The sequence below is a fragment of the Pistacia vera genome, unplaced genomic scaffold, assembly GCF_008641045.1.
Source record: "Pistacia vera cultivar Batoury unplaced genomic scaffold, PisVer_v2 Contig481, whole genome shotgun sequence".
NCBI lineage: Eukaryota > Viridiplantae > Streptophyta > Magnoliopsida > Sapindales > Anacardiaceae > Pistacia > Pistacia vera.
The window spans coordinates 79,305-93,403 of NW_022196314.1; the positions used below are offsets into that span (position 1 = coordinate 79,305).

The following is a 14,099-nucleotide window of genomic DNA, read 5'->3' on the forward strand; positions in this document are numbered from 1 at the left end:
AGTTAGAAAGAAAGTATTACAAAAATAAATTCAGAAGCAATTAAAAACTTAAAATTTTTATTGTGCTTGTAGATATATTTCATTGCAAAACTTTTTTCTCCATTAAATATCTTTTAGTTTTAAAATTTTATTTCAATTATATCATAGTATAATATTTGAATAAGTATATTCATGATATAGAAGATAAGTGTTAATAATATTTGTAAAGAATAAGGAAATAAAGATAAGTTTGCAAATTGAATAATAAAATTATAATTATAATTTCATTATTTAAAATTGAGATTTCTTTTTAATCTAATAAATTAATGTGAATGGAACCACTATCGTTTTTATCCGCTCAATTTTGTTAGAGTTAGCTTGGGATTGCTTTAACTTTAAGTTTAATAAGCTTTTCCCTCAACTTTGAAAATAATCAGTTTTAAAAATAATTTAAAGTGTGTTTGGAAAAATCATCATTTTAAAGTTGCTTTTGATTTCTAAAACTTTAATTTACAAATTGTTTTTTATGTGTGTAATGACTTAAAGGGACATATTTTACTTTTTGAAATATTTTTATAATCATAAAATATATTTTAACATGTATTTAATAAATATTATAATAATTTATATTAGTTAAATTTTATTTAATCAAATATGTAAAAGAAAAAATTTTGAAAAGCAAAAAGGGCTGCCTGCTGGTTTTCGCCAATTAGTTGCCGGTCAAAACTGTTTTGTTTTTTTTAATTTTATCAAAATTATAAAAATAATTTAATCAATTAAATATTTCTTTAAGTTATTCTGTAATTAAACGAATTATATATATAAAGTTATTTATATTTATATTTATATCACAAAATCAGCTTATAGATTTATTTTATGTTAAAAGCTATAAAATGTAGTTTTTTAAATTCTTATAAAAGTTAGATTATTTAATAATCACCTTCAAAATTGATCAATTTTAAAAGTTATTTATCAAATATTTTATATTTGTAGCTTAAAATTTAATTTATTATTTATTAGGTTCCAAAAACAGACTCTTTTGACATGACAAGAATCAGATCTGTTCATCTAATGCTTAAAAAATAATTATAACTTTCAGAATTATAATAGTTAGTGATAGGGTGAAATAAAAATTTAATCAATCGAAGTTACTTCCCATATTAACATAACTTTCCAAATTTACCCATGATTTCCCGAAGCAGAAATAAATATAGGACCCACAAGGCTTTGGATTATGATGATGATGATCGCACCCCGCCTATTAAAGTGACTAGAAATTCAATATTATCCAAATTCATTAAAAAAAAAAAAACAGGTCCAAAGTAATGTTAGTAATACTAATCCACCTACTCCCACATAGCTGAATAGGCCTGAATTTAACGGCTGAGATTCATAGAATATTCTTTGATTAGATAAACACGAAATTGATCTTGCCACGTGGTGGGTTCAGTCTTAATCCGAGGGACTAAACCTTAGCACGTAATATTAGAATAACATTTATAATCAAGGAGCGATTAGGTGGCTAGATAAGAACCACAATTCAAATCCCCCTCCGGATCAAATACTTAATACTTATCCTACTATTCGTAGGAGACGCGTCCATCTCCTAAACGCCAGGTCATATCATAGCTAGATCGAATGCTTGAGAAAAAGCACCCTTCAGCTTCTTTCCTATTTTCAATTTCAATTATATTTTGATTATTTAGAATTCAAAATAAATAATTAAAGAAAATATCTGTTGGAAAGAACCTTTGCATAGGATTGTATGTATTAAGGTTAAGGATAAGAGCAAAGAGGTGCCAAACTATTGGATATCCGTAATGGATATACCAGCTCATTTTCAAAGATGGTGCAACGAACCAAGCACTAAAGTCAATTCCATGGAGTCTGAATTGAAACTGTCTGCGTGTTGCGAGAGCCTGACGATACTTATACGAGGAATTAATAAAAGTCAAGAGGGTAGCCAATGAGAAGCATGCAGCGCACAAAACGACAACACAACCTCAAAGATAAAAGCCTCATTCCTCACCTTGCAAACATTTCAAACACTTTCATTTCTTTTATCCCCTCCATAGCTACTCCTTGTAGTGATCCATATTTGTCTATTGGTTTGTTTAATTTGAAAATGGAAGTGAAAGCCAACTCTGATCTTCCACCTGGGTTTAGATTCCACCCAACTGATGAGGAACTTATCATGTATTACCTTTGTAACCAAGCCAAGTCAAGGCCATGCCCTGTCTCAATAATCCCAGAAGTCGATATTTATAAGTTTGATCCCTGGGAATTGCCTGGTCAGTTGGTTTTCTAATTAATTGGCTTTCTTAATTTGTTATGCATGTATTAGACCTTGTTAATGATAATGTTTGTTTGTGGGAACTTTGCAGAGAAAGCTGAATTTGGAGAAAAAGAATGGTACTTCTTTACTCCCCGTGACAGAAAGTATCCTAATGGGGTGCGCCCCAACAGGGCAACTGTTTCCGGTTATTGGAAAGCCACCGGAACTGACAAGGCAATCTATAGTGGGTCTAAATATGTTGGGGTCAAAAAAGCTCTTGTTTTCTACAAGGGTAGACCACCTAAAGGAGTTAAGACAGATTGGATTATGCATGAGTATCGCTTAAGTGATTCCCGAAAACAACCCAACAAGCAAAATGGATCCATGAGAGTAAGTACTGGTCTTGATTTATTTATTTAATTTGTCATCATGATCATGTGACCAAATTGGCTTGCCTTTTTTGTATTTCAGTTGGATGATTGGGTCCTTTGTAGGATCTATAAGAAAAGGCATTCAGCAAAAACTTTGGATCAAAAAGTTGAAGAATCATGTTTGCAAAGGGTCAAATTAGGATCCAATACTGATGCTATTGAACAACAACAAATGATGAAATTTCCAAGGACATGTTCACTTACACATCTAAGGGAATTGGAGTACTTTGGTCCAATTTCACAACTTCTCAGTGATAACACCTACAATTTAAGCTATGATTTCCAAAACGCCTCGGAACATGTTGAGAAACTGCATCTAGGTGAAATCCCTTACGAGTACACAGATTCTGGGAAGTTCCAAGTGAACCCAGGTGGCAATTTGAACCAGACAGTATTTGTGAATCCAATGGCGTATGAATTCAAGTAATAAGTGTGTTTTAAGGACAAATAGATTTGTTAAGACATCTAACAATTGTAAAAATTGTTTGTGAAATACATCACTTTACAAAATTATATCAGTAATTTGATTCAGAAACAACATTTACTTTTAACAGATGTTGAGCTTGAGCTTATATCTTTTGCATCACAAATTATTATAGATTGATTTAGCCAGAGTGGCTCCATATTATTATATTTATCTCTACCTCTATAGCAATCAGATCACAACTTTTTTCATAAAAAGATATTTGCTGATAAGTATTGGATAAATTTTGAAATTATTAAAAGAAGGTTGCTTGTGACACTTAAACAAATTATCGATTGGGTCAAAAGAGTGTGTGAAAGCAATGCGGGCGATATTTGGTGGAGTTTTGTGACGCATGGGCTAACTTGTCGTGGCGCTTGAATCTTGATGGCGATATTTTGGATTATTCAAATTTCAGATTCTTCTCCTGTCACAATTGCACAAGTTATCTGGAATCCTATTTGAATAAGTTTTTGAGTCACTAGTTGAATCTTTGAACTGAGTCAGTGTTTCCAATTGTAGCAATTTTATCGCAAAATATCTATTCTTTGAACATTAGGTGAGAAACGCAAAGGAGATGACACATACAAAGATTGTTAACAAGTATTAGCTGATTCATGAGCATCAACACTTAACCTACATTTTATCCACTTCCTCATTTGCCATGCTTATTATAAGAAACAACACCCCTCCAAGCCATTTCAATCAACAATGGAAGAAAAAAGGAATGTTTCATTGGTTTCATCTTCCCCAGATGGATACAATGTGGGAATTTTTATGATAAGTTGCATGGTTTTGTCATGGATATTCATCCACCGCTGGAGCCAAAGGAACCATAAGGGCCCAAAAACATGGCCACTTGTAGGAGCTGCAATAGAACAGCTAATGAACTATGATCGAATGCATGATTGGCTAGTCAATTACCTGTCTCAATTGAGAACCGTTGTGGTACCAATGCCATTTACAACTTATACCTACATTGCTCATCCTGCTAATGTAGAACATGTCCTTAAGACAAATTTTGCCAATTATCCAAAGGTACAACCCTCGACTTTCACAATTAATACTGATTTAAAACACTAACTTCTGGGATTATCTCATTCAAGCCATATTTTGCTGTCACTGTCTAATTCTATGCACTTCTTGCCTGTTATTTACCTTTCTGATTGTTAAATTGAAGGGTGAAACATATCATTCATATATGGAAGTGCTACTTGGAGATGGGATTTTTAATGTAGATGGTGAACTTTGGAGGAAACAAAGGAAGGCAGCAAGCTTTGAGTTCGCATCCAAGAATCTGAAAGACTTTAGCACCAGAGTCTTCAGGGAGTATGGCCTGAAGCTATGTAGTATTCTAAGTCAAGCATCATGCCAAAACCAAGAAGTAGACATGCAGGTATACTAGAAAATTTCTTACAAGGGAACAGAAATAACCATATTGAAGTGCTCTCATAGTCATATACTACATAAACTATTGTCATTTTCAAATGATGTGGAAACGTAGTGTAACAATTTGCAATACATACGTTTTCATATGTCTTCTGAATGGCATATCACATCTCTAAAGGGTCTTTGAAAATTGTTGTTTCAGGAGTTGCTGATGAGGATGACTTTAGACTCCATATGCAGAGTGGGATTTGGAGTAGAAATAGGGACTCTGGCCGCCAATCTACCAGAAAATAGCTTTGCTCAAGCTTTTGACACCGCAAACATCATTGTCACTCTTCGCTTCATTGACCCTTTGTGGAAAATAAAAAGATTCCTTAATCTGGGGTCGGAGGCCCTTCTTGACAAGAGTATCAAAATCATTGACGATTTCACCTACTCTGTAATTAAGAGAAGGAAAGCTGAGGTAGAAGAAGCTCGCAAGAATAGAACTAACAAGGTAACCCAAGAGAAATTCCTGAGTAACATTCAAGCTCTTTTCTTATTATTATTTTCATACTGACAGAATACGTTTAGTCATCTGAGTAACTTGTTATTTGGTAAATGTATCAGATAAAGCATGATATATTGACTAGATTTATTGAGTTAAGTGAAGATCCAGACAGCAACTTAACTGACAAAAGTCTTAGAGATGTTGTCCTGAACTTCGTGATTGCTGGCCGAGACACAACAGCAACAACTCTCACATGGGCTATATACATGGTAATGACACATTCCAATGTGGCTGAAAAGCTTTACTTAGAGCTAAAAAAATTTGAAGACGACCAAGCAGAAGAAGAAAAAGTTTCATTGGTTCAGTATGACTCAGAGAACCTTGAATCATTCAATCAAAGAGCAACACAATTTGCAGGGCTCTTGAAATATGATTCTTTGGGAAGGTTGTATTATTTGCATGCAGTAATCACAGAAACACTCCGTTTGTACCCAGCAGTTCCTCAGGTATCTATTGTCTCAAATTCAGTTGATTCACAGCAGAAAAAGTTTAGTTCAATCGAATTTCATATGGCTGTAGGACCCCAAGGGCATCTTGGAAGATGATGTCTTGCCTGATGGGACCAAAGTCAAAGCAGGAGGCATGGTGACTTATGTTCCCTACTCCATGGGAAGAATGGAGTACAACTGGGGTCCTGATGCAGCTTCATTCAAGCCTGAGAGATGGCTCAAAGATGGTATATTCCAAAATGCTTCTCCATTCAAGTTCACTGCATTTCAGGTAAGTTCAAAGACTTGAGTGTTTAGCCATGGTATGGTGATCAATGCCAAGGCGGCTCATGAGTTTTTCTTTTATTTAAATCTGCAGGCTGGCCCGAGGATATGCCTTGGAAAGGACTCTGCATATCTTCAAATGAAGATGGCTTTGGCAATTTTGTGTAGATTTTTCAGATTCAGTTTGATTCCAGATCATCCGGTGCAGTACAGGATGATGACTATTCTCTCAATGGAGCATGGTTTGAAGCTTCAAGTAGAGAGACGTTCTTAAAATCCCAGAGGCCATAATCTATATCTTTCCTTGTTTGTTACTATGCCCAAATGGCGTTATGTTAAGACAGGCTCTTTAATCTGAATGATAATATTTAACTATTACTTCATTGGAGGTCAGCAAAATTTTCAAATCATAACAGAAAAAGAATATTTTTACCGTATACGATAATTAGTTTAAAACGTTTATCAGTAAAAGTGCAGCCTTCAAGCCTTTAACATAGGCTATCTTAAGCATTATTTCGTGCTCTAAAGTTCAATCTCCCAATCCTGATGAATAACAGCACATCTGAATTTTCCAACGAAGGAAATAAGACACCTTGATGTGTACAGAGACGGGAAACCTCACTTGATGCAAACCATTATTTCAGTTAGTTATGAAATAAGTATATGACCATTGACCCCTAAAAACTTATAACCTTCCATTGTGTATCTGTTCAATACGTATATGATATCGTTATCTTGGATTTGGAGGAGAACAATTTTTTTATTTATTACAAAAGAATCAGCATATATCCTATAGTTCATATGCATTCCTTCATCTATTTTGAATAAATAGATCAATATAATTTTAAAAATTAATTAGAAAGGATTAAGAATTGAATCAAAGGTCGAGGCAGAGCGGAAAGAAGAATAAAGGAGAAGAGTTGTTCTGTGTCCTGAGAGATATTTGATTCTTAGGTGTTGGCCCGTATAGCCCTTTCTTCATTTTTCTTTTTTTTAAAACTTATGTATATTTCAAGTTTAGCATTTTAGTCACATGGTGTTCATACACATAAACGTTACAAGCACGGCACAGTTTACTTATGCTTGATCATGTTTGTGAACTAAAAGGAGCAGAGACCTCATTGCAAACCTTGGGAATCAATCTCTGCTTGTTGTCTTGCCATTCATTGATTTCATCTTCAATCTTTGCTTGCACAATTGCACGAAACCCTGGGTATGGTTCATAACCGAAGAATGTTTGAAGAGCCTGAAACAATCAAAACAAGCAGCACAATACTATACTTCACAACTCCAAAAACTTCAAAGAATTACAACAATTAAATTAAAATCGCAACAAATATTACCTCCAGCAGCACAAAGAAGGGAGCCATTAAAAAGGCTTGAGCAAGATTGTCCAGCAATGCTGGTGCTCGTTTCTGCAGGTTATTACGAACCCAAGTATGAGGAGTATGCATATAATACAAAGTCATTATTTATTGCTGACTAAAATTAGCTACCTCGAAGACTCCATGACCAATAAACTGTCCAGTCCAACACAATAGCTGAGCCACAAGAACAACCTGAAAAAGTTTCTTCAGGTCAAACAACCAAGCTGACATGAAACCGCTATATGATCACTTTTTACAAGTAATAAGAACAGAGGGTGAAGCTTAAATCACATGGGACATAGTTAGCTAATGCACTCTATGTTTTGTGTCACACAAACTAAATGTTTAAAGAACACCAAACATCTCCAGGTTGATCTATTCCGAGAGAGACTCGCTGATAAATGCCCTTGTCTCATTTAGAAAATATGCACAATGATAATACAGGCAACCAACATCACAGTTCAGTTAATAACTGAATGAATTATTGTCAAGACTGAGCATTTCGTGGAAACAATGATTATAAAAAAGTCCACAATATGCAAATATTATGCTTAGACTGAAGAATATTTATATATATAAACTATTAAATTATAGTTTATTCTTCTGGAATGCCCCACTTATTTAAACTGGTTAACTCTAGGTGCTCTGAATTCTTCATGTTCATCTCATATATTATCGGTAACCAACATAATTGAACTGCATTGACGCAGTCCTTCCTAACCAAGAAATTCATAATTTATCAGTTGAGTTAAACTCCCTGTGTTGGCACATAATTTTCCCAATTTGTTTCCAAGCCAGAGCTATTAAAATAAATTTAGTCTGACAATACAAGGTCTTTGCAAATTGTCAAACATACAAAATTTTGTTTCCATGCAAAGTAATTTTATTCATTAAAGTAATAGTCATGTTTCATTTTCAAGGTGGTGCAGATGGCCAAATAACTTTCAGTCATCATTTGTTTCTTTAAATTCTAATGTATTTCTCTGAAGCCTGAATTCTGAATATATTACAAGATCAAAAGAAAGGAATTAAAAGTAAGACATCCCTTGATAACCAATTAGATAGCAATGATTGTGGAGGAGGACACCTTGATTGGAAAAAAGAAGGGTTAATTTTCAATGTACAATGCACAGATTATACCATAAACAGAAGAATTCAAATTGGGTTCTAAAAAGATGGAAAGGGAGAAAACAACATACTAACAAGGGGCTAATACTTCCATGATCATCCAATATACTTGAAACCTATCTATTATCTAATACAATTAGGACATATTTAATTCCTTATATTGTAAAAGCATGCCAAATTAAGAATAAAACAGAATGCTAAGTTCCAATGAGAAACAGACGCAAATAAATAATACAATTATAGTGACGATGATACATGAAATGCAACACTGTTTTTCTCCCATTTCTAATACAAAGAATGTGGCCTCATCTCATGGTGACATTTAGGATAAAGAAACATCGATTCCAAGGGAAATTGATCCTATATCATATCAGTGATAGAGAAACCAAAAAACAAAATTAACTAATCTATTACCTTCCAAGCAAGTGAAAATCCGAGCCATCTCGCTACAGAACTGCTGGCTACCCAACAAACCAGACAAAAAAGAGCAGCCAAGGAACCGGCTTTGAAGTCCAAAAAGATATAGAAGAAAGAATATATCAAAGCAAACAAGAACCCCATGTTAAAAACCAGAACAAAATCGGTTCCAAAGAAAGAAAACTCTACGTGAGGGACGTTGAAGAAAGGAGTGAAGTAAAGAATGAGAAGAGCAGCGAAAAAGATTGGCCAAACAAACAACATATGAATAAATATGTTTATTGGATTACGATGGTATGCTCCATAGAAAGCAAAGTGCCTTTCTAAATCAAATAAACCAATCTTTGCCATGCAGAATTTAGAGAAGAGAATTTCGAAACTGTTCCAGGAAGGTAAAGTGGTTTCGAAGACAGGCTGGAAAAGAGTGCTGCTATTTAATTTCTTTGGAGTTGCTTAATATTAAATATTATCTATTAGTAATTTAGTATTACCGGGCGGGACGACTCTGGGGTAACCTTACCCAGTGGACTATGTAGCCGTTGACTCTTAACTGTCTAGTTGGAAAAAAGTTACTCCAATATTACATAAAAACCTGATTTTCTTTTTTAAAATAGTATTTCCAAAAAAGTTGGGTTGAGTTATATTAAATCAAATAGGATTTGAATTTAAAAATATGTTTGGTAAATTATTTAAATATTATATTAGAGTTTAATAAATTGTTGAATATCTGTTTTATATTTTTTGAAAAAGGGAATTTAAAATAGAATATTTTGGTGTATTTTATTATTTGATTCCGAAACTTTTCTATTTACATTTAAATAATATTAAATATTTGTTTGGTAATTTTTCTATCACTAAATTAAAAACAAATTCTCTATAATAATTTTAACTACTGATACACCTTTTAAAAACAAATCATTAATACATATTTAAATTAATAATAGGAAACTACTAATAATTAACCCTTAAAATACTTCGTACACGTATATTCCATTAACAATTAGGACATGGATTGGTAAATTTACAGAAGCCATTTCTAATAGGACTATGAGATTTACGGCAACATATCGCAGTGCTGATGATAGGACCCAAGAGAACGCAAGTGTTGAGACTGATCCATATTCCACGAGAAAATGTCAGGACATTTTGACAACTATGCAACTGGATTTAAAGTTATTCTTGGCGGTTGTGAAGTTCTTAGATGGCAACCCAAAGTGGCGTGAGATATTTGTACACATGACACCTGAGCAAATGGCATTTTAGCTTTATAAAGACTTTGAAAATTCGTAGATGAGAGTATACCTGTCCGTTTGAAACAATTTGTTCATCAATTCATATTTTTTGCAGTACTTAGCAAAATATAACATTCAATTTGTAAATCTACTTACAATCTCCAACATATATGAAACATGTCATTTCACATTGCACAACAACACATTTTTCATCAATTCTTATAATAACAAAGCAAGTGAAATCATTAATATGACGGTAGTTAAAAAAAAAAAAAAAAAAATCAATTGTTAAAGGAATAAGTATCAACTAACAAGTTAAAAACATTGGTTCAACAAGTAAGACAAACACTCTCACCTACGAATTGCCAAAGTCATTATAAAGCCAAAATGCCCTTTGCTTGGGTGTCATGTGTACAAATATCTCACGCTGCTCTAGGTTGGCAAGTAAGAACTCCACAACCGCCAAGAATAACTTTAAATCTAGTTGCATAATTTTCAAAATGGTCCTGACATTTTCCCATGGAATATGGATCAATTCCAACATTTGCGTTCTCTTGGGTCCCATCATCAGCATTGCGATATGCTACCACAGATCCCATAGTCCTATTAGAAATAACTTCAGTCAATTTACCAATCACACCCAGTAGTGGGTTTCCCCGAAGGCATTTCTTCTTCCTATCTATGGATCTTCCACATCCAAACATGTTTGATCATTTTTCTCCAGTTATTCTATTCGGATCAGGTTTGAACTCAGCTTCATCAATGTCCACCTCTACAAGATAGGGAAAAAACATGTTAGATTTTGCTGGTTGAGATGGAGATGTGTAAGTGAATCTTCCAGTTGCATTTTGCTTCTCAAATATAACTTCATATAACTCTTTATCAACAAGTCCTTTATGTACAAAATCCTTCGCCCCTGGGTTTTGCTATTAATGAAAATAGATATACATTAAATTTCATATTCACAAACATTTTTTTAAAAAAAATATGCAGTTTACCTTTAAATATTCTTGCCAAATCTCTTTAGAACATGTTGGAGTTTGAGTTTGATAATCCTAACTGAACCCCGTATGTTGAAGTAGAGCATGCCATGAGTGATATGTCATTCTCAACCAAAAATACTTAGAAAATAATTGTTTGACTTCAACTTTCTTCCCACAATTACTACATAACTTATCACTAATAATCTTGTAATCAGAAGATTTAATTGAAGTACCATGGGATGTTTTCGCACGCTCAGCCAACATAACTAAAAACTCATGGGTGAGTTCAGGATCCCATTGAATGACCTCACTCATCTAATAATAGTAGGGTGAGAACAACAACCAAGATTGAAACATCGTAACAATCAGCACACATATCAACACGAACATATGCAAATTAAAACCTTATAAACTAAACAGAGAGAAATTATTACCTCATTTGACCCAACACTACTTGAAGTGGTAAGTACAGAGGATACTATGGGCAAAGTAGACCAACGGGGTCTTCGGTGTACTCTAAGTGCAGCAAATCATCGAAACTTTTCTTTTGCGAAAAGTAGTAATCAGTCATGTGACGGTGGGCTGAATTACACCTCCATTTGTTCATAGCATTGTAATTAGTTATTAAGATCAAATTACAATGCTCAATTTGCAAAATGAATAATACATAAGTTAGACAAATCCCAAAAAAACAAAATTCAATAGCTTATTACAACAAATGAATAAGCCCCTGCACCTATCACCTATAACCCCACAACTTGTTGCCCACACAAATGAACCACCACTAGGACAAATTCCAAACACAACCACCAGACCAAAAATATGAAACAAACCAAAGCCTGATCATCTTTCTCACATTAACAAAAACCCACAAAACTCTATCATAAATATGCAAAATGAAACAGTACAAGTACAATAAGCTCTATATTACCATAAAATAAGCAAGCCACAAGCCTAGAAGTCCAAAATTATAACTTAAAACCTGATAAAAAACAACACAAAACAATAAAACAAACCAAACCCAAATCATATTTCTCTACATTAGCAAAAATCCACATACATTTCTCCCTTTCCAAGTTTGATTTCAACGCTTAGGCTTAGAATTAGCCACAAAGAAATGGTTTTTACTAAGTAAGAGTTGAATGAGCAAGTAAAGCAAGAGGTAAAGAGAAGAATACTTGAAACTTGTAGCTTTTGAGTTTGTTTTTCAGAGATTATTAAAAATAAAAGATAAATAAATGCAAAAAAAAAAAAAAAAAAGGCAGTCTTTGGTTTTAAATGAGCTATAATGAACGATGAGATTGAGGGTTTTCGACTGAGCTTAATTAGTGCACAAACAACGACCAAAACCAAGGTAGCAGCCAACACCCAGCACCAACCAAAACACACAACAACAGCCCCAATACCTACAACCAAAACACACAGCAGCAAACAAAACACACAACAACAGCCCCAATACCTACAACCAAAACACACAGCAGCAAACAAAACACACAACAACAACCCTTAATACCCACAACCAATAGCACCCAAAACCAATGCAGTAGCCAGTATCAAACCCCCAGCCCAAAAAAAAAAAAAAAAAAAATAGCTAGCAAGACTTCATATATAAACAAAAACACAAAAAGCAGAGAGCGGATGTGCTTATGAATTTGAGCCAAAAGTGAGTAGATCAGAGAGAGATCTGAGCCAAAAGAGAGAAGATCGGCTGGATCTAAGCTGAAAATGGGCAAGGTAAGCTGTGTTGACGAAGAACCTTCTTACTGGTGAGACTGTTCCACTACAAGTTGATGGAGAGAGAGAACGAAAGAGAGAAAGAAAGTTTGGCTCGGTGGTGAATGAGTGAAGAAGAAGGAAGAAGAAAATCAGAGAGAGAATGAAATAAATAATGAGAGAGACAACGGTAAAATATTCAACAAGATATGATTTTGAATAGAATTTTAGTTATTTTGTTTGAATATTAAAACAAACGCCCCATGTAACTATTTAAACCCAATAAGATATTAGAATAGGCTTTTAAAAAGTAAAACAAACGGGCCCTTAAATTTTAACAAGGAGGATATTATTGTAAAGCCCCCAAGGTATACCTTAAGTAAATAAACACTTTAAGGTTTCGATAATAGCTCTTGACCCCCTATTGTTTGTCAACCGTTAGTATTTTATGGTTGGTTTTAACAGTCGAAGGGAAAATAAGTAAATGAATAAAAAATTTTATAATTAAAAAGATTTTTAATCTTGACCACACCACTTAAAGTTGTTATCAAGCTGAGGCGAGCCAAGCTTTGGGGAGCTCTTGGCTTGCCTCAGCTTGACTCAGCATGAAAAAGAAGAGCTCGAGCTTGACCGAGCTCCAGATGTGGATCTCAAGCTCGAGCTTGATAGAAAAAATGGGATTCCAACTCGAGCTCGAATAAAAATGGATCAAAACAAGTTTACCAACACCTATTATGAAGTGCCTAAGTGAGATTTCTTAGCATGCATATCAAATTGAGTCCTTAGCTGGCACTTACCTACGTATAGCCAAAATGGCCTATCACCAACTTTAACAATTCACTTTGAACAAAGCAGTACTGAGCATCTCTCCCACAAGACTCTCAATTTCATTTTTCTGATAGTATGGGTAACGGTAAGGCCTTATATGTGGGGATAATGCGTCTGGTTTTAAACGAATGGCATGGTCTTGTGTACGGATAGGGGGTAAACCCGTGTGGAGTAAATACAACAACAAATTCATGTAATAAAATATGTAGTCGAGAATCCATACTTTCAACAGCCATGCTTTGCATTTGAATCTGGCTGAACTCAATCAAACAACCTTGTCCTTCACTTTGGATAGTCTTGATCATTGCTTTTTAACGAAACCAATATTTTGTACACCAACCAGTGTAACCTTTTCATTCCCCATTCAAAATTTCATGACATGCGTTTTCTAGTCTATTGTCATTTCCCCTAAAGTCTCAAGCCACATAATACCCAATATAACATCCGCATTGCCCATGTCAAATGAGAAAAAATTCTAGACAATTGAAACCCCTTGAATCAAACAAACTCCTTGGCACTCACCCTTACTTTGAACCTTGTAACCATCACCCACCCTAACTCCAAAAGGTTTTGTCTGTGTTACCAGAAGAGCAAACTTATCGATGATATCCCGGCGAATAAAATTGTGAGA

General features: G+C 34.2%; 3 protein-coding genes across 4 annotated transcripts; 2 read left to right on the plus strand and 1 right to left on the minus strand.

Annotated features, from left to right (window-relative positions):
* Nucleotides 1-2,008: 2,008 nt before the first annotated feature.
* Nucleotides 2,009-3,234, plus strand: LOC116146656 (NAC domain-containing protein 2-like). Its single transcript, XM_031432070.1, has 3 exons — nt 2,009-2,270; nt 2,364-2,644; nt 2,726-3,234. The coding sequence occupies exons 1-3, from the start codon at nt 2,105-2,107 to the stop codon at nt 3,110-3,112; spliced, it is 834 nt and encodes a 277-aa protein (XP_031287930.1). The 5' UTR covers nt 2,009-2,104; the 3' UTR covers nt 3,113-3,234.
* Nucleotides 3,235-3,436: 202 nt separating this feature from the next.
* Nucleotides 3,437-6,210, plus strand: LOC116146655 (cytochrome P450 704B1). 2 transcript variants are annotated; one of them, XM_031432069.1, is made up of 7 exons: nt 3,437-3,592; nt 3,708-4,186; nt 4,329-4,544; nt 4,740-5,033; nt 5,147-5,533; nt 5,607-5,807; nt 5,895-6,074. In XM_031432069.1, the coding sequence occupies exons 2-7, from the start codon at nt 3,860-3,862 to the stop codon at nt 6,072-6,074; spliced, it is 1,605 nt and encodes a 534-aa protein (XP_031287929.1). In that variant the 5' UTR covers nt 3,437-3,592; nt 3,708-3,859. The 2 variants fall into 2 exon arrangements, with proteins under 2 accessions (XP_031287929.1, XP_031287928.1); XM_031432068.1 differs by having other exon boundaries at nt 3,437-4,186; nt 5,895-6,210.
* Nucleotides 6,211-6,473: 263 nt separating this feature from the next.
* On the minus strand, nt 6,474-9,063 carry LOC116146657 (uncharacterized endoplasmic reticulum membrane protein C16E8.02-like). Its single transcript, XM_031432071.1, has 4 exons — nt 8,710-9,063; nt 7,297-7,359; nt 7,144-7,215; nt 6,474-7,046 (listed from the first exon to the last, which is right to left on the minus strand). Exons 1-4 carry the CDS (start codon nt 9,061-9,063, stop codon nt 6,888-6,890), a joined length of 648 nt encoding a protein of 215 aa, XP_031287931.1. The 3' UTR covers nt 6,474-6,887.
* Nucleotides 9,064-14,099: the final 5,036 nt, after the last annotated feature.